Source organism: Oryzias latipes, chromosome 18, assembly GCF_002234675.1.
Source record: "Oryzias latipes chromosome 18, ASM223467v1".
In the NCBI taxonomy this organism is placed as follows: Eukaryota; Metazoa; Chordata; class Actinopteri; order Beloniformes; family Adrianichthyidae; genus Oryzias; species Oryzias latipes.
In genome coordinates, this window is record NC_019876.2 from 9,307,741 (window position 1) to 9,328,314 (window position 20,574).

The 20,574-nt window shown below is 40.2% G+C and overlaps 1 protein-coding gene across 11 annotated transcripts in view; it reads left to right on the forward strand.

Moving 5' to 3' along the window:
• The first annotated feature begins 1,700 nt into the window (after positions 1-1,700).
• Positions 1,701-20,574, forward strand: part of mpdz (multiple PDZ domain crumbs cell polarity complex component) — a 65,376-nt gene continuing 46,502 nt past the window's right edge. For 6 of the 11 annotated variants that reach the window (XM_011487345.3, XM_020711568.2, XM_020711570.2 and 3 more), the window contains exons 1-15: positions 1,702-1,856; positions 4,395-4,456; positions 6,975-7,141; positions 10,835-10,987; positions 11,063-11,202; positions 12,059-12,272; positions 12,370-12,492; positions 12,906-13,100; positions 14,523-14,625; positions 15,828-15,916; positions 16,535-16,769; positions 17,963-18,040; positions 18,242-18,321; positions 18,953-19,099; positions 20,205-20,348. In XM_011487345.3, the coding sequence (XP_011485647.1) occupies positions 4,441-4,456; positions 6,975-7,141; positions 10,835-10,987; positions 11,063-11,202; positions 12,059-12,272; positions 12,370-12,492; positions 12,906-13,100; positions 14,523-14,625; positions 15,828-15,916; positions 16,535-16,769; positions 17,963-18,040; positions 18,242-18,321; positions 18,953-19,099; positions 20,205-20,348 (1,884 nt within the window). In that variant the 5' untranslated portion in view covers positions 1,702-1,856; positions 4,395-4,440. Of the gene's footprint in view, positions 1,857-4,394; positions 4,457-6,974; positions 7,142-10,834; positions 10,988-11,062; positions 11,203-12,058; positions 12,273-12,369; positions 12,493-12,905; positions 13,101-14,522; positions 14,626-15,827; positions 15,917-16,534; positions 16,770-17,962; positions 18,041-18,241; positions 18,322-18,952; positions 19,100-20,204; positions 20,349-20,574 lie in introns of all 11 variants that reach the window. The other 5 variants (XM_020711563.2, XM_020711569.2, XM_020711567.2 and 2 more) reach the window with 1 other exon arrangement.

Here is a 20,574-nt window from a genome sequence, read left to right on the forward strand (position 1 = left end):
CTTAAAGATTTTAAAGACCGGTCCGTGAAAACTTTGTCTGACGTCGCACCGTTAAAAAGGTTGGGGACCACTGCACTACAGCAGTGTTTACCAACCCTGGTCCTCAGGGCACACTGTCCTGCATGTTTTCCATGTTGCCCTGCTTATGCACACCTGATTCAGCGCCACATCAGGCTCTGCAGAAGCTTGACAATGATACTCATCATCCCCGAACACTTATTGGAGGCTGAACAGTTTTTGTACCTACACATGTACTAAAGAGGTATATAAATAAGCCAATATATATGTTTTTTTCCCAATCAATTTATGGCTATATTACGACGGAGCGACCAAAAAATGAATAAATAAATAAAATTGCGAGATTTTAAGTCGTAAATTTAGGTGAAAAAAAACTTGTAATTTTACAAGATTAAAGTCGAAGTGAGCATACAGTGCAGCAGCAAGCGAATGCCGCGCAGCAGCAGAGCAGACCGACAAACCTCAATTGAACAGGTAAACTGAATGTTTATTGATAACGTTCTAAATGTTTGGAAGCTCATTTGTTTGATTTACGATTTATTCATGTTTTAATTATTGATGGGTGGTTTGCAGGATCTCTGCAGCCGTTGATGAAGTTCCGGGTAACCCTGCAGATGTCCACTTCCCTCCTTTCTTCCTCCACCAAAGACAAGATCTCTACGTCTGTGTGACGCTTTCGTCTGAGGAGGTGCACTTTTTGGGCTTGTCAATGTTCTAATGCTAATATAACAGACCATTTTCATTCATCTTTATTGTTTTATGTTGAAACGGGACGTTTCATCTGGAGTAGGGGGCGTATGTAACACTGTTTACTTCTACATTGGTGTTCGGATGACAGGTTCATGATATAAGGTGACAAATGAACTTGTGGTTCTGTGAATGAAAAGGAAAATAAAGGCTGCAGCGGTCCTCTACACCCAAAGGTGTTTCTGAGCTCCTTATTTTACATATGAAACTCCATTTTACCGACCCCGAACCCCAGAAAGATGTCTCCACTGACAATAGTTTGATTTTGAGTCACCAAAAGGTTCAGAATCTATTTGTTTTTTAAACCTATCAGGAAATAAAGCTTCACAAAAGACTCCACATATTTCATCTTCCAGCTAGGCTCCGATAAACGGAAAACTTTGGGGATTTTTCCTCGTTAATCTATTACCTTTTTTCTCGTAAATTTACAAGATTTTAAGTCGTAAATTTATGGGATAAAAACTCGTAAACTTACGAGATTTTTTTTGTTAATTTACAACTTTAAAATCTCGTAATTTAACAGTTATGACTTTCTTTCTCGTAAATTTACGACTTAAAAGTCGTAATTTAAAAAAAAAAGTAAACTGGCCCTAAAATTCCAGTAATATATAACTTAATTAGGTTTGATTCATTTGTTTATTGCATTTCTATTTATTTTATAGTTTGAAATAACATTTTCTTTGTTTTACTAAGCGAACAAACAAAAGCTAGCTTGACATATTTTTAAACTATACAACTTGGTAGTTACTTACTATACTTAAGTTTTTTTTATAATGCAGGATATTTCTAATTTAATCTCAAAAATGTTTATTTAGAAACAATTTAGTTCACTTGGTTAATATTTGAAATTTTGGAGTGTAGTGGCTGTTTTTGGGTGTCGGGCGGGCCTGATTTGGAGCCATGGCGCCCCGGCAACCAGCAAGCGGCGCCTCAGTCCCAGCTAGCTAGCGCGGCCATCGCTGAACATGTCCAGAGGATCGAGTTACACGACGCCCCATCTTTAAGCCCCACTCAGAGCTCCGTTAGCTGAAGGACAACAGAGGAAAGTACGGAGCACCGACCGAAAGAGCGTCCGGCGTCTCCACGCTCATGTAAGTCTGTGTTTTAGCGCCACTTTCGCTCCGGAAAATGTCCGCGCGGATATATTAAATAAAAAGCCAATTTGGGCTTTCAGAGTGCCCCTTTGTTCGTGGCTGTCTAGCTTAGTAACAGACGGTCGGTGTTGAAAATAGGAGAACAGGCGAGATGTGTTTCAGTACTATTAAGTAAACGATAATAGTTTTAATTTAGAGAAAACAAGTTTGTTTGGGTAAGGCGGAGTCGGTGTTAAACTTCTCCGTCGCCTGTTGCTTTCTCGCTCCGTGTAGGAGATGGGGAAGGAGGAGGAGGAGTTGAGAAAAGCGGATTGTCCCGGCTGCTTTAGGAGCTGTTTTCATAAATACTGAAGGATTTATTAACGGTCTCCTCCGTCTGTAGGAGCAAAGCAGTCATTTGGCTGATCATTTCAGGTCTAGTCGCTAAGTTTGTTGAACCGGTGAGAGAAAATCGCTGCTACGTCGCAAACTGTTATTACCTTAAATATGGCAAGCCGTAAGGATCAAAATTCCTCAGAAAAAAAATAAACGCAACCTAAAAACGAGGTAAGATGGTCATAAACGGCCTTTTATATTTTATTTTTTAGTAAGTTTAAAAGACATTCAGAATTTATGGCTCTGGGATCTGAACCACAGACATTTTGAAAAGTATTTTAATGTTTCAACAACAGAATGTCTGTAGGTACCCTATAATGGTAACACCTAAGAAGTTTTTTGTCTTGTTTTTAACAAATACGTCATAACTTGCAGTGATAGATGCACGGATTAGAGTTCAACAAAAATGTGTTATAATATATAATACACAATATTATATAAAATAATAATATATAATATACAATATATAAATAGAGATTAGGATTTAACATCATAGTAGCCTAATAATTTGATGACTGAACAGTGTAAATAAAATACTTTCCCCGATAATTTCAGTAGTCTATATTAGCGTAATGAAATATATAAATAAAAAGAGCTACAAAAATTTTTTTTCTTCAGTCATTAGAAAGAAGTCACCAAAAGGAGAAGATGTCTGTTCACTGGTTAGATTTGAACCCCCAATTCTGGGTTAAAATATGACTTTGAGTCATCATTGTAACCATTAGGCCATTTCTATTGACCTGATTCCAGTAATGTTTTAGCCTCTAATAAAACAAAATGTTGGTTTTAAACTTGTGTTTTCAAATGTGACAGAAATGCTAATTTTTACACGTTCTGTTTGTGAAAAATAAGGTAGTTCTTTTTTCCTACGCCTGTTCCGGCGCAAAATACACAAGACTTACACAAATGGTTTATGCTTTTTAAATTAAAACATATAAGGCTTTGTTTTTAATGGCATTACAGTTTTTGACATTGACTGTATATGAGATATGGACGGAGTGTGACAATCGTTCATAGAAACTGGCTTACTTTCAGTAACAAAAGAAATGAAGTCAATTTTGTCGCCATTTTTGTGACTCCATGTTGGAGCCAGACGTCGTCAACAGGCCAGCAGGCACCACCCACTTTTATTGAGGCATCTGATTGGCTAGTTCACAACTTTAGCAAGAACATGTTAAAACAGAGCAAGAACATTTATAGAGACAAATAAAATGACTGAGCTAATGCCGTTTATTTCTCAGTAGAGGTCAATGGTGTTTTGGCTTCTTGAAGCAAGCGGACACTTCCTGTTTGGAATGTGAGGGAGGAAGGGGTCATTCAGACCAGTTCTCATGCAGTGTTTTGATTTTATTTTTTTAGAGTACTTTGTTATACTTTAGATATGAATTCAAGTGAAGAAGCAGCCCTTGAGCATTAAGAGGGCTGCTTCTTGAAACATTAAGAACCACATTAAGTTCTAATAAACTATCATACTTACCAGTTCTATATTCGACACTTTTTTGAGTATTAGCATATAAAGACAATTTAAAAAGGTAATTAAGCATAATTAGTTTCCAATGAGAAACGTTTAAGTATATAGTAGTCTTAAAAGCAGTAACACTATCATTTTTATTACCTGTATAAAAACATTTGTGTCTGTTAAAATATAGATGTAAAGTGTGGGTAATGAATGTTACATTAACTTTAAGCAGACAGATTTCCCCTTTAACATCTAGAAACTTTATTTTTTTTTGTCAGAGAAATTCAAATACTAACGTTTACAGACGTTGAGGTTTGAAGAATCTACAGTTATCTGACTGTTTCATTCCTTAAATATATGTCTCAAAGCACAATTCTATTTGTGGATACAGAGATGTCTTATCTCATGGCTCTTTTTGCACACTCAGCTGTGTGAGTTAGCTCTTCAGCACAAAGTTAAGATCTGTGGTTATGATGCAACAATCCCAAGAAACCAACAGGCCTGTAGGTATGAAAACACTTCCTGTAAATAAAGAATAAGAAAATTCTTTTGTTGTTGAAAGTATCCAAAAAGCTCTTTTTATTTTTATTTTTTTGAGGGAGTTTGGTTTTGCTCATTTATTTGATGTTTAAGGAAGTCAGGCAACAGGAAGACATAGCATCTTCTAATCTTGTTCTGGTAATTGTTAATCTCATTTTCAGGCCTTGAAAAAAGTGGAAGACGTTAAACTCATCTGGAGGTCTCAACATGATAGAAACAATGGGTAAGTCTTCTTTTTTTCTTATTTTTTTTAGCGGTGATCACAAAAGCATAGTTCTACTTCTAAATCTGAGGGCTGCTTTTTAATGAGCAAGTTTTGCCCCTGGATGGTGTGTTTGTCAGTTGGGTGTCTTGTACTTTCTGGCTGCACATCATACAACTGTCTCCTGCCAGGTACTCTCAACCGGCCCAAACGTGGTTCAAGGCGTGGGGAATGTCAATACAGACAGTACCGCTAGATCAGATAACTTTGCCACCAAAAAGAGATTTTCTGTTTGCGTTGGAATCGTCGTACGTTTTTGCAGGCAGCTTCTTCTTTTTTTGTTTTTCCTTTAACCCTTTAACAATGGAGATGTTGCCGGCAACACCTGTCTCTTTCACTCACCGTAACCCTTTGACTGTTTACGCGATCTAAGTGAATTAGCTGATTCTAATGCAGAAACCAGCGGCTTTTCATATTGACATTAAACAGTTATGCAACACATTGCTAATCTAAGAATGTGCTGAAATTGCATTCATTGCGTAAACATATGAAAAGTGACGGTTGACAAAAGACATTGAAGCTATAGACCAGTGCTGGACCATTTAAACATGTAGTTGTAGAGTTAGATAAGCTAATTCCTCTCTATGAGTTCTGGTCCATTGCCTGTCCTTCCTCAGGGAGGATCCTTCCTTCATGTGGACACCCCTTAGGTTTCTTCTTTTTTTTTCCGAAATCTGTTTTTTCCAGGAGTTTTTCCTTACAGAGAACGAGGGTCTAAGGGCAGGGATGCCCAGTTTAGCCTAGTCTGTTTGTTTAGTTTAGCAATTACCTATTGAATTCTATGACTTTATGTTCTTTTATGATTTAATGTCTATTACACATTACCGGTATGAAGCCCATTGAGACGACTGCTGTTGTAATATTGGGCTGAATACATAAAGTTGAATTGAATTGTTAAAGGGTTGAAGTCACATTCTGCGCTTTTGTAGAGACCCACGTGTTGACTGTGAAAGGGGCAATGAGGCGTTTAAAGCGGCGCCCCAGTTTATCCCAAACAGAATCACAAATTAGCTCTTAATTTTAGAAAATGTAGAATTTAAATCGAGTACTTAACAGCTAATAGTCATCAGAGCGCATGCCTTCCTTAACCTTTGTGCTATCTTAGATGACCCCACCCTTACATTGACGTGTTCTCCCTACCATGACAAAGGTGGATAAAGGTGGAAAGATTTCATGTAATCCATGGACACCAGTGAAGATCACAAATCATTGAAGAAAAAAGGTTCAGCGCACTGTCTAGTGGGTCTAGATGACCCAACTCCCAACATTAAAGTCCCTAGGATAGCACAAGGGTTACGGGGTCAATTTGTCATTTGGAGGATATACTGTACAGTTTAGACTAGGGCTGCACGATATGAAGAAAACTCGCGATATGCGATATCAGTGATTAATATTGCGATAACGATACAATTTGCGGTATATAAACAATTAGCAAAACAACCAAAAATATTATTCCTATTCCATTACAACAGCTTAAAAATTATACTACAAATGACCCTTGTTGACGTAGGAGGCGAACATACAACATCATAGGACGCCATCCGATTAGTTAACAATGTGAAGGGGTTCATCTGATTGGTCAAATGCAGAAAGGGATTCTTTCAATCCATTAAACACTTCAAGCTGCCATACGATTGTTTGGCCACATCTAAGGTAACCATTTATTGCAAATTTGCTGTCTTTTGCGACATGCATATTGTACAGCTTGATATTGCGATAACGATAAATTTGCGGTATATTGTGCAGGCGTAGTTTAGACCATGTGCCACAGTCTGGTGGGGTTTCTCCCACATCACTCTGGAGATGAAAATGACATGGCAGGAAACAATTTGCAAACAGAAGAAAAAATGTCCTCAGGCTGAAGTGTTTCTGGACCGTTTGCAACCTTTTGTTCAAGTAATGAAGTCCTTCAGAGCATAAGGGCCTGTGGAGCATGTGCATGTCTTTTGAGGTGTTAGTTACAGTTGGGAAGCTTCAGAAATTGTTCCATTCATGCCCAGACAACGTCCAGCTGGCTCCCACTCCGCCACTAACAAGATGCTTTGGAGTTGCCTGATAGGACTTATGTAGGGTCCAGCAAGCAAACACACCGAGGACCTGGTCCACTTATCTCTCTACACTTAAAGCCATTTAGTGCTCCTGGATGCTAGCAGCACAAAGTGGAAGTATTCTTTCAGGTTTTCGCAAATAAAGCGTTGGAAATTACGTCTTTGTTTCTATGCAAGACATTTGGTACAGTTCATTAAGCTTTGTTTAGTCTTGGCTAAACCCAACTTAAACCATTTTTTTTGTTAGAACACCAACAAAGTTAGTAAATGATTGATGAAAAACTTTTTTTTTTAAGTACTACTACTGTTTAAACTTTCTTTCCAGCCTCACTATCTTTTCTAATAAATCTGTCTCCCCCACGCCTTCCTCTCACTGCGTCCGTCCCTGCTCCCTGCCTGGTACCGTCACTGAAATATGCGACGGCTTGCAGACACACAGCGTGCCTTGCAGGCGGTGGAGCGTCTCCAGGCCAAACTGAAGGAGAGGGGGGAGGTGCCCACCGAGGAGAAGCTCAGCCTGCTCAAATCTGTCCTTCAAAGTCCCCTCTTCCATCAGATCCTGGCCCTGCAGAAATCTGTCCAGCATCTCAAAGAGCAGGTAAATATAAGCCTTCCTCTGTGGAGATATCCTAACCACAACCTGAGAGAGGCAGAAGTTATAGCAGGAATGCCAAATATCTGCTAGATGAAATGGCGCGTTGACATGGTTTAATCGTTGACTGTATATGAGAATTGGACCGAGTGACGTCACCCGTAGAAAACAGCTCACTCCAAGGAAATTACGTCAATTCAGTCACCATTTTTTTTTGGCGATATGGACGGTGTCATGGCGGAGTCAAACATCAGTAAGCAGTGATTGATCCAAGTCGACGTCTATGGCAACCCCCTTAGCCCATTTGAAGTGAACTTGTTGGAAGTCTACACTCCTGCCACTTCAAAGTGGGCAACACCAAATCTATCAATCAAATGTTTTGACCACTTACTTTTATTGAGACATCTGATAGGTCAGTTTATAACTTGAATAACTTGCACTACATAAAAAGTATCATGAACACAAGTAGGATTAGCAATAACATGTTAAAAAAAGGTAGCAGAGTAAAAATAATTACTCTGACAAATAGAATGACTGAGTAATAGCTGTTTATTTCTCAATGAAGTCTTTGCTAATTTGGCTTCCTCAAGCCAGCAGATACTTGCTTTTTAGAGGTTGAGGGGGGGAGGGGGCCACTCAGTCCAGTTCTTATATACAGTCAATGGGTTTCACTAGTAAACATTGGGTCTAATGTAATCTTCCTTGTGTTTTTACATCTTACTTCTTGTAAATGACTTGAATTATTTGCAAGTGTCCATACTTTTCTATATGCTGCTACATCCAACACAGACAAATACAGCTCATACACAGTGTATGTATATATATTTATATATGTATAATCATCTGCTACATGAATGTGATCTTTAGACAGTAGTTTTCATTCAACAAACAGGGAAAAAGGGGCTCCAAAAGAGAAAGGTGAGCAAACACCTAATGGTCACTTTGGGGAAGGTCCAGAGATTCCTTATGGGAGTTGGGGAAATATTGGTAAAGACTGACTCAGGTTCTGCACTCCTTTGATTTAGACCTTGTGGTAGCTGTTTATGAAGATTCTCAGTTATCCAGTTGTTGTTGTCATCGCTTCTGGACTGAATATTTTTTCTTTTAGATTTTAAATCCGAATTCCATGACTCATATTATGAGACGGAGGATTCTCAATATAATCCAAGAAAATACCCAAAGGATCCTCAACTTGGATGTTTGGTCCAGACTAAAACCAGTTTCTATTAATAGTCCTCATAATTTGGTCCGGTGTCAAAGCTCATCTGAACTATGGTGAGGACCCAAGAAGTAAAACCCAATTCACCTCCAAAAAAAACCATCTTGGTTTGCTTGGAAGGAAATTCTTGTGACTTAGCCAAACCGCTCATTTTTGGAAGAAAACTGCTCTCAAATAGCATTTTCTCAGTGAATTAGGGCGACCGTGGGGCAAAGGTAAAACCGTCGACCACTGACCTGAATATTGCAGGTACGGTTCCCGCTCTGTGCACCTATGTGTCAAAGTTTCTTTGAGGAAGATACAAATCCCCACTTTGCTCCTGGTGGTTATAGGTTGGCGCCAGTGTTTGGTAGTGGAGTCATCGGTGTGTGAACGAATGTGTGTGCATGGGTGAATGGGACTGTGACTATATAGCCCTTTTGGCCTTCAAGGAAGGTAGTTATGATACGCCAATTACCATTTAGAATATTTTTGAAAAGAGGAGTTTGAGAGCAAATATTTGAAGGTTTTTTATTTTGAAAATCCCTTTTCAATAAAGGTTAGTCAGTAGAACTCATCGGTTTTGCACCCGAGCATCATGTTTCTGGGGAAATGAGGTTCTTCATAATTGAGTTCTTACCAGCTAAAAGCATGGTGGAGGAAGTATAATGCTGTCAGTGCAATTTAAGGAAGAGCTAAGCAAAGTATAAAGATTTGCTGGGGACTGTTCTGGACCGTTGATTTGACCAGTCTTTCAGTAAGACAGTTACCCAAAGCATGCAACAGAGACAATGCTGGAGATAACTCTAAAGTGCTCTCCCTTTCTATCTGGAACTCAATCCATCATCTTAGATGAAAAGTGAAGATAAATCAATTTCAACATGGAGCCTGAAAATAAGTACTTAAAGTTTCTTAACAGAAAGTAGCAATGGTGCAGTGAGTGAAGGGTGGGTATAGTTTAAAAACAAGTCATAAAACCTTTTAAATCTGTTATTTTATTTGCATTTTTACATTTTTGTTCAGTTGTGAAGCCTTTCCTACTAGCACGGTTCCTAAAGAAGGAGTGTTGCTTCTGCCTATATACTTATTGTCCTCTCAGTGCTTCTTTTTTTGGCTCTTTTGCCTTTTGCTTCCCTTTCAATCCCCTGTAGTGTTTGCCGCTATAGCAAAATTTTGCCAAAGTTCACAGACGTTTGATATGATCCGAGTCTATGAGCAGAGATAGTTGGTCCAAGTCAGTAACTCTTTGTGTTGTTGTTTTTTTTTTTTTTTGAGAAGTGAACATTTCTGTGAAGGCAAACAGCTCTTAAGTCACAGTGGCAAGGGGCCAGGGTAAGCCTTTCAGACAGACTCAGAAATATGTCAGCTATGAAGTGGGAGGCAGCGCTACGCTGCAGCGTTTCACCCCTGTGCAGAATTTGGATTATGAAAGCCCCTCTGGTATTTGCAGTGCAGAATCGGTTTGGGTTATTTCAAAAGAAGCTTGTGCGCTTCTGTGTGAGTTGTAAGCAACATTCCAAACTGGCTTTAGAAAAAGGCTAAAGAGCCATGAGTCAGATAAAACGGACCAAAGATGTATGTTTGGTCTTGATGCTGCCGTTCTGATTCTTTGACCCTCCATTTGGAGAAACGTTGGACTTTAATGCAGCAGCTACACGCACAAACACTCACAGTGTTCATCTCTGAGCTTCTGCTAGTTAGGCCTTGCTCAGTCCCGGTCGCTATGGCGACGGGACTCCCCTCTCCAGTGAGGGAAAAAGGCCGGCGGCGTGAAGTGGGGCAGAAACAATTTCTTAAATGTGCAAGAACCAAACTGGAACTTTAATCCTCTTAGCCGGGCCCCAGCTAACAAAAGCTGATGCGCGAGGACGAAAACATAGCAGCCGACGCCGCTAACTTATCGGGGTGTTTGTTTTAGCTCGGTACACCCATCGTGTTTTTCCTCTAGAAACGAACCTAGAACTGGACCAACATTTCTGCGATTTCAGAAATCCACTGCTGACATTGACGTGTCATTGAGCTCTGTGTCCGTTCTCTTCAATCAAATTTAGACAGACAAAAAAGCAATGGCTGATAGAATCACAAAATTAAAAAAAGGCCCCTTTTACGCTGCCAACTAATTTTTCGGTAATTCATCTGTCACAAATCTAAAGCAGTTGGGGGTAATTAAAGCCCAGGCATACTAAGACACCCAGATGGCCTACCCCTTGTGACAGAAATGCTGTGTTTGGAGCCTCCTTGTTGTTGGAACACCAGCTAAGAGCCATTATCTCCTGAGGGATTAGGCTGTCATAGATCCGGCTAATCGCTGCCGGATAACAAGCCATCTATCCCAGTGGTTTTAGACGACCAGATTCAGGGCTTTGTTGTCTAAAAGTAAACCTGCTGTTTACGTCCACAGTTGGACTGATTCCGACTATAAATATAGACCTACACTCGTTTGCTCCTTTTGCCCATGGCCTATAGGCGTCAGACTCATGCCTTTGAATGTTTTCGTCTAGGGTGGTGTACCCGCGTTGAGAGCGAACGAACACCACGACCATGGCACAGCAGTCAAGCCCCACGGAGGCCAGTCGCAAAGCTCCGCCACCGCATGCGTCAACGGCCGAACGCCATCCGAGGAGTTGGACCAGGCTGTCCAATCGATGGCGCAGGTATAAGCAACACCATTCATGACAGATCTAAGCTTGTTTTGCGCTCTTGACCCAATGCTTGTGTGCTGAATAAAGGGACGCTACGTAGCACACGTGGAGCTGCAGAAGCCAGCGTCAGGAGGACTCGGCTTCAGCCTGGTGGGCCTGAAGAGCGAGAACCGCGGAGAACTCGGCATTTTTATTCAAGAGATTCAGCCGGGAAGTGTTGCTGACTGGTGAGGAAGAAAGAACGCTCCAATGTGTATAAAACCTAAGCGACATGCTGGTTTAAAATCATAAAGTAGTATAGTAGACTACTTTAAACTTCTATTGGAACTTTTGATAAACCAGAAATATGGAATTAGATGGAGACCGAAGAGTTTAGAGATGTTGGGCTAATGTTTTGATCTGAATTAGATTTTAATGCTACGTTCACACAAAACATAACTTGCGAGTCAAATTTGCATCCATTGCTTCTGTTTTGCCGTCCATCCTAATGTGTGTGGGAGGAGCTTCTGTCAAATTTAGTTGCATCATTGCTACATGACGGAAGACGTGGATGGTGTTAGGAGAGAAGCTTGGTTTTGGAAGGCTCTACAAGCAAAAAAGTCGCCATGACCAAGAAAAACATCATACAGTTCGGGAGGAACCCAAATCCCAACAATCAGCTTCTCCGGAAGTTGATTTTCAGTTGCTGATAACAGAATAAGCACGTTACCACTAAAGCTGGGCTCCTGATTGGTTGACGTGATGCAGAGTTATCACCAAAGTTTAGATAGAACTCTGAAGACATCGCACCACAGGCGAAAATTTAAATGCACGTTGGAATCCAAAATGCGCCGCAGAACTTTCTTGTATGTTGACTTAACATCAAAACTGGACCAGTTTTAAGCACAAATCGAAATTTTGTTTTTTCATTCAAAAATGCCATTTAATCCCAAACTACCGTAATACAAATTTGTTGCTATGAAATACAAAAGTCCAATTTAAAGGGACAAACTGCAGGCTAAAGTTTTTTCTTCAGCCTCAAAAAATACCTAAATAAAGGAATTGCAAAACCCTTTTTCTCTTCACCGCCTGTGGTTCCATCAGCGATGGAAAGCTGAAGGAGGCCGACCAGATCTTGGCCATCAATGGTCAGCCCCTCGATCAGACAGTGAGCCACCAGCAAGCCATCGGTCTCCTGCAGAGTGCGTCCGAGAGAGTGCATCTGACAGTGGCTCGGGGCCCAATACCCCAGCTGACAAGTCCCATCGTGTCCCGCACGCCGTCTGCCGCCAGTACTCTGTCAGCCAACTCCAGCGCGGTACGTTAACAAACATTTTGGGCCGGTCGGTAAAATTAAGTACAGTAATCAAACAAAGGGGTCAAGGTAAATATGGGTTTTTGTGCTTTTGTTCTAGTGGCAACATGTGGAGACAATTGAGCTGGTGAACGATGGCACCGGTCTTGGGTTCGGTATTGTTGGAGGAAAGACTACAGGGGTCATCGTCAAAACTATTCTTCCTGGAGGCATAGCTGACCAGGTGACCAACCTAAATTTAGAAGTTAACCCTTCAACACAGGAGATATTGCCGGCGACACCTAAATAACACACTCTTTGAACTAGTGCAGCTCTTTGACCATTGATGCAATTAACGAAATCTCACGTTGGAGTTATGTTAAATGCGTAAGCTCTCACTCCTGTGAAGTGTTGCATACCAGCGCAAAGCAGTTTTTCCTCTGCTTCAGAATCCGCTGGAAATATGTTAATTGCTGAAACGGTTGAAGAGTTACAGTAGTCAAAAGTATATAAAGCTCTGATGTTAAAGGGTCTAATAAAACTAAAAAGTGTTTCTTGTCCATGTGACCTCTCCAGAAGTGGCACTATGACAATAAACCCAACACTAAATTTGGTCATGATTTTTGAACCAGGCTAATGTTGATTGTGTGTTGAAAGGACGGACGGTTGCGCAGTGGAGACCACATCCTAAGAATTGGGGACACCGACCTCCACGGGATGGGAAGCGAGCAGGTGGCGCAGGTCCTTCGGCAGTGTGGCAACAGAGTTAAGCTGGTTGTGACCAGGGCTCCGGTGGAGGAAACGCCATCTGCGGTCATGTCAGTAGTGCTTCCTACCGTCAGTGAACAACAGGTACCAAAACAAAACAAAGTCGAGTTTAACCAAAAAAAGGACTAATATTCAATGCAATTTATGTACTATTTCATATTCCGCACTATAGTGGTCAAACCTGTACCCGTAGGTGGCCCGCAGGAACTATCAAACCCGTAGAACGCTCGGTGAAAAATGTTCATGCACATTGTTTTGTACACGTTTCTACATGTTCTACACGTATGCTTTGGGCTGTAGGTAGTATCAAAAACTTAAACAACACTCAAGGGTAAGTGACAGGGAAGTAGGTGAGACACAGGCAGGTTCTACAACCCCCCCCCCCACCCCCCAACCCTGTGCAAGGAGCATGTTAGTACTGTTCACGTAAAAAGTGTGCTCTCCTTGTGTGCCTCCGGCGCGTCCCTTGACCAAATAAAAATGACCAAATTAGGAAATCAGGGCATTGTTTGTGATGGTATCTTACGGGGATCCTATGTGTACTTGCGGATCACCTGCACACTACATGTGTACAGCATTTGCATGCAGTCAGTATGGAGCCAGTGCACGTACCTTACTGAAGGGTGAAATCCTGCGCAAAGGGTACCGTACGACAACATCACCTGTACGACATTACCCTTACAAATACTTCACAACACACTTACAACACACACGACAATGGTACATATCATTTTCGTGACGTCTATTGAGTTGGCAACACAAGCCTCCAGGGAACTGTAAGACACACCTGTGCTCCCCTTAAGTCCTTAAGATGCACCAGCACCTCTTTGTGACCCTCTACGGAATCCCCCCCCCCCCCCCCCCCCCCCGCACATAATGGGTCAACCCCCCTAAGGGTCCATTTGGTGTTTCTTTGAATAGGCTAACTCAGCTACCATGTAGCGGTGTGGTGTTGGACTGTAATTTTTACGGGTCGCAAACAAGATTGGGAGTTAAAGGTATTGATTGTGAATATGCTAAAGGGCCTAACGCTTCTAATGGGTCGTAGTTTAGCGTATTACAAGCAAATTCTAGCGTTACTGTGAACATAGTTAATAAACTCTGACTGACAGATTCATCTGTGACTTTTGTCTTGCTTGATGCCTCTTATAGGGCCTTATGCATGACATCATTTTGAAAATAAACCAATCTGGTGCATGTGTGGTACATATAGATTTCATTGTTGTGGTTTTTTTATCGTGCTACAGGAAATAGCTTTATAAATATGAATCAGAACAACTGAAGGTTTCAAGAGCGTTTTATTCTTGTACAATCATCTCTGTGGCTGAATGTCAGTGACTCACAGAAGCCATTATCCTACACCTCCAAATGCACACCTTCTCAGGTTCAGAGTGCTCACTGACCAAGGCTAAAACCCACATCAACAAGGCTATTCGGCACATTACATTTACTATGGGTTTTGGTTTAAATGTCAATACTGTTGTTGATTTAATGATCCCGCCTTAGGCTGACGAGGAAGAGGAGGCCGAAAGCTTCAACGTGTGCCTCACCAAGAACGCACAGGGACTGGGGATCACCATTGCCGGCTACGTGGGCGATAAAAATTCAGGTGAGGGTTCAAAATACACGTTTAAAGACACATGCAGTAAATTGAATTCCTCACATGCTGATATTCTAGTTAACCCTCTTCTCTGGTTGATTTGAATGGTTTGTGAGTCAGGATTCTTTTCACTTCATTTAAATGATAAACACGATAGAAAATCAGGCAAACTGTGATTGGTTTAGTGTAAGTCTATCAACCTAAGGCCGCCTGTTTTTGCGTAAAGGCTTTTTTTATTTTTGCTGCTGTTATTAGAATCTGTGGGTAAACCTTGAGGATTTGGATTCCCAAGAGTCCAGGTCATGTGACCAATTTTAAAAGGAAATTTCTAGTACTTAAAAGATGTGCTAACTGTCCATCCCACCAGGTTTGTAAAGTTGGAGCTTCAAACTACTGACCCAATGAGGTTTTACTTGTTACGTTTTTTATTATCTCCCAATGCTAATGCCAAATTATTTATTTGATCATTTCTAGCTCAGTTTACTGCTACGTCGATGACCTGATGCGCATTTTCTTAGTGAAAGTAAAAAGGGTGAAATCCCCCTTTATTCCATTGGGTAAAATAGTCCTCATGAGATCTTATTGTGACAATTTTTAACAAATGTTGGCATTTTTACCTTAGGAATTTGTTTTGTTTTTTGCCATGCAGGGCTATAAGGGATTTGTGTGTCTTTTTTATTTTGAAACCAGAATTTAGAAAACAGCAGAGACTTTGATTATATTTTAATGTAAAGGTTTTTATAAGACTTGGTCGTTTAAAAAATGTAAAACATATTTTTTCTATTAAAAAAAATGAAATAAAAAAACGTAACGTTTTGTTCAAAAGTTTTGTGATTTTTCACAATAAAACCCCAACATTTACATTTAGATTTATTATTATTATTATTATGATGAGCTTTTGTTGTCAAAAAATATACCAAACAAGGTGAGAAAAACACCTTTTTGGAGTAGAAAAAAATAAAAGTTTACTTTTTAGAGTAGAAAAAAACAAAAGTTCACTCAAAAACTGGACGAAAACAGCAAAATATACTTCCAAGAGTCAAGGACTCATCAGTTTGGAGTTTCAACTTAATAACACTTTCTGCCTTATTCTTTTCTAGTGGGTTAACTCCAGATCAAATATGTAGTTTGGAATTATGTACACACTCAGTTTCTATTGAATTAAAAAAAATCAATATCTCCTTTTAATTCTGTCATTCATGATTCTTCAGAGCCCTCTGGTATCTTTGTTAAGAGCATCACAAAAGACAGCGCTGTTGATCAAGACGGCCGCATCCATGTGGGAGACCAGATAACAGCTGTAAGTACCCTCTTTGTTGCAATCACTGCTGTTCTCTGCCGAAAAGTCAAACATGCTAGAAATGTTTTTGTACTTCAACATGTCGCTAAATTATCCTTATTTCGACAGAATAAATGAGCTAAATTCGTCTTAAGGAATAAATGAGCTAAATTCGTCTTAAGGAATAAATGAGCTAAATTCGTCTTAAGGAACTGATCATACAGGAGGTGCTTTCATTTTTGGTCTGTAATGCAAATTTAGTTGGAGGAAACAGCTTTCAAACCCTTTTGTTAAATTCATTGTGTTGAAAATATAGTTAAAGAACCAGTCCCAAAAAAATTGCATTTTAAGTGTTTTTAATATCTTTTCGTGGCATTTTTAAAATGATGTAAAGAAACTTCAGCTCAAATTAGCATTTCTGAGAATTCGTTGTGAATCAGGAGCAGATTTATATCTGAAAATTATTTTATTTGACTTTTTTTCTTCTGAAAGTCCTAGAATAAACGAACAATTTTCCTGTTTTTACTACACAATTTAAAAACATAGCACAAAAACATGTGTGCGGTCTTTGTTCCATGACCAAAACATGTACCGGTACAACAGTCAATCTGTGATGTCATGGATGATCGCCCCCTGCAGGTGGACGGCGTGAACATCCAGGGACACACCAATCAGCAGGCGGTGGAGCTGCTCAGACACACCGGCCAGACCGTCCGCCTTAAGCTGATCCGTCGGGGCTTCAGACCCGAGGAGATCCCCCCCGCCGTGTCGCCCAGCGCCTCCGTCCTGTCGCCGTCCGCCGCCATCCCCACCACCACCACAGTCATGAGGGAGCTGGAGCTGGAGAGGAGGCAGGCCGAGGAGCCCGCCCAAGGTAGGACGGATGTGTTTGTTTACAGATGACATATTGTTTAAAAGTAACAACTTACCTTAGAATACTTTTGTTTAAATTTGTTTTTTATTTTTTTATTTGCTGTACTTAATATAAAATAAAATGCCTTTAGAAGTGATGATGTGTAAAAGAAAACAACTGCAAAAAATTATGAAGAATAAAATTCGATTTTTCCTTTTGCAAAATCAAAGCACCGGCCAGGCATTTGGGGGAGGGGCAACCTTCAATTTAGGCAGTTTAGTTAATACAAATAAAAATATTGGCTCTGTACTTTGAAAAGAACACAAACCAGAGTAAAGATTCAGGTTCCAATGACTCCTCCGTCAACAACAGGAAGACATGATGAATTCGCTTATTTAGCTCTAGCTTTAAGTTAAAAATATGAAAAAAAAAAAGTTACAGTGACAAGCAGACTAAAGATTTTATTTCTGGCTCGTTTTTATTTCTTAACTAACGCCTTGTGGTCAGACTGCTTTGACCATTTGCATTCTGGGAGGTAAATCTGTTGGAATACACAAGTCAATGGTAATTTAGTGAATACAATAGCACTAAAACAACACCGAACAGCAGTGGACGGCGTGGACGCGGACCGATTCACGGATCACTTGGTAGAAAACACGCCGATTTGCAAAATATGTCAATTAGGATTCGCCTAAGAAACCGCCACCCCTAAGCGCACAAACTATTCTCATAAAGAATTAGTTTTTTCGCTATGTTGGTGTTTTCATTTGGTGAATTTATCATCGCAAATCCAAACTTGCACCATTTCATAGCCAATGGAAACGCAGATATTAAGAGAAACTTTGATTATTCAAACAAAAGATCATTTTTAAGGTCATGAAAAGAGACCTTGCCGATCCTATATCCTTTCAAAAAACAACTTTTTAAAAATAAACAAATAAAATAAAAAAATAGAACTTCAGTGAATTTTAATCAGGTTATAACTGGAATAAGTATGTTATCGTTTTACAAGGAAAAAAGTGGAAAAATCTAGTAACTATGGTGTTTCTAGGTGCATTATTTAACAGCTGGCTCTATACCATGGAGGACTGAAAACGTAACATTTGCTAAAGGAAACGTGACAGGATAATAGTGTGTTTATGAAAAATACATTTTCTGTGCCAATTACTGTTGCTGTGCTTGTGCTGGATTGACTGTGTGTTATGTCACGGCAGAAGAACCGCAGCTCCACACAAAGAGTGATGGATCTGGTGTCACCCCAGCCATGGATCAGCTATCAATAGACACACAGGGTAAGAGGTTGTGGGGGGGGTTCTCCTGGCCACACATTTGACAGATAAGAGCTTTTGTTCACCTGACCGACTGGACGGAAACCTTAAGGAGTTTAATAATCGTTTTTTTATTTGTTTTAAAGAAATATTTTGCCTTAAATTAGCTTGTTAATGGAAAGCTTTGTGTGTGTTTGTGTGTGTGTGTGTGTTTTCTTTTTCAAGGGTTGAAGTTAACACCACTGGAAGAGGAAGAAGTTATAAAGAAGTGGCAGAAGATTCTGGGTCCAAGTAATGAAGTTATCGTAAGTTCACTCTTCAGTGTTTCTCCACGGTTTAACGTCAACATCAGAACTTTATCTCCAGCTGTTTAATGGTTTCACGCAATTAACGTCCTTCCGGCAAACTCTGAAGCGAAGGAAAGCGATGTACACAGAAAGGTTATATGATATTCTTTGCATCAGAATGGTCGGATCCACGTTGATCGCACAAACAATGAAGGCGTTGTGCTGGGTTGTGTGGCTCCCCGCCCAACGATGGTTACAGGCGACGGTCCAATGAAACGAAGTCAATTGAGTCAGCATTTTTTCGCCACACGGACGCCGCCACGTTGGAGCCAGACGCCGTCAGTATTCAGCAGTTGGTCCAAGTCAGTCTAAATCAGCGTTTCTACGACAAACCACTTTCGCCAATAAGGAGTGAGCATGTCGGGAGGCCACGCCCCTTAGCACTTGAAAGCTGGCTCAGGAGAGTCTGTCCATCAAACATTTTGAATGTCTGCCGTGAGACCGCTTACTTTTACTAGTTTATAACCGAAATAACTTGCACTACAGAAAAAAAATAACAATTCGGATGAACAAGAATATGTTTAAAAAAAATAAGGGGGGAGGAGTCAGTCAGTCCCGTTCTCATATCCGTGTGTTGCTTCATTTCCAGGTGGCTCAGGTGGAGAAGTTCAGTGAAAGCAGTGGGCTGGGCATCAGTCTTGAAGCCAGCCGGGGGCATCACTACATCCGCTCTGTTCTTCCTGAAGGACCCGTGGGACGCTGTGGCCAACTGTTTAGTGGAGATGAACTGGTGGAGGTGAAGTTAGGAGCTGGGCTTGGTATTTAGAAATGCTAGAATTCATCTAATTGACAGAAATACTGAGCTTTAACTGATTAGAATCCAAGCTGCAAGCGTCCCATCCTGGCAGTCTTTACATCATCCAAACATTTACTTGGAAAATTGAGAAATATTTCAAACAACATTTAAGAAAACTTGAAATACAATGTTCTAAACATTTAAAAAAAGACTATATTTATAGATTGCAGCTTAAAGCCTAATTTGTTTTGTGTTTATAGTCATTTACACTCATAATCTGAACAAATTTAGGACAAAATAGGGTAAGTTTAACCACAATAAATTGAGTCAGGATAAGATATACTTTGCAATGCTAAACCACAGATGAAATGCATTATTTGTAAGTGCATGAATTTAACTGGAATATAAACGGAACTAAGGTCAAATGTATTAAACTAAAATATTCCAAGTGGAAATATTATTATTATTATTTTTTTTTCAACTAGTTCTGTCCAACAACCGAGCAAGTGGAAATATTCTAAACTAAGATATCCAAAATGAAGATCTGCTCAAACTACAAAACTATTATTGCGAAACTACAAGTTTTAAACACTTCAGGAAAAATCAGCTCATCCGGGATAAACAGAGTCAGGATACAATAAACTAAGCCAAACCAAACCAAACAAAAAGCTGTTCAATATTTATACATTTGATATACATAGTTTAGTGTTTTGTGTTGGTGTGCTTACCCTATCAAATACTACTACAAACCAACACCGAGTTAGAGAAGGGCCCTGCAAAAAGGACTCTGGATTTACTATTGTTAATACAATTTATTATAACATCTGCGTTTGATTTGAACATATCTGTGATGTCGATTTATCAGTCAAGCAGAGTCAGTCGAAAAAGTAAATGTTCTTTGCTTTTGTCAAATAAGTAAATAAACAAATATTTATTTCAGTTTGCTTCGTTCTTTTTACTTTTTAATTGACAAAACAAAAATTAAGGCAAAAAAAGAGAAATTTAGGCTAGCTGTTAAAATATCAGAGAGTTTTGTAGGACATTTCCTCTGCCCTGAAGAACAGACATGCAGACTATCAGAACAGCGTTTTCTTTCCCTGTTTAGGTTAATGGTATTTCCCTGATTGGTGAGACCCACAAAGAAGTGGTGAGAATCCTGAAGGAGCTTCCTATCTTTGTGTACATGACGTGCTGCAGGCCGGCTCCGGACCTTCAAACCCCCGTAGAAGCTAACAAGGGCGAATCAGAGGTATTTGCTCTCACTGTTCCTTAACAAGACTGTGGCAAATAGTGCCCACATGCAGCGTCGTAGTACGTCTGCGTCTTTAAAGTGTAGCTTAAAGCCTGATTTACACCGGTCCGTCTGCGGTGCGTCCCTGTTGCTTTGAACGCGCCTTAATCCGGCGGAATGTGTCCATCACCCCCGTCATGTCTGGGACTCACGTCTGTCCCTCCACAACGCAACACAAGCTTCA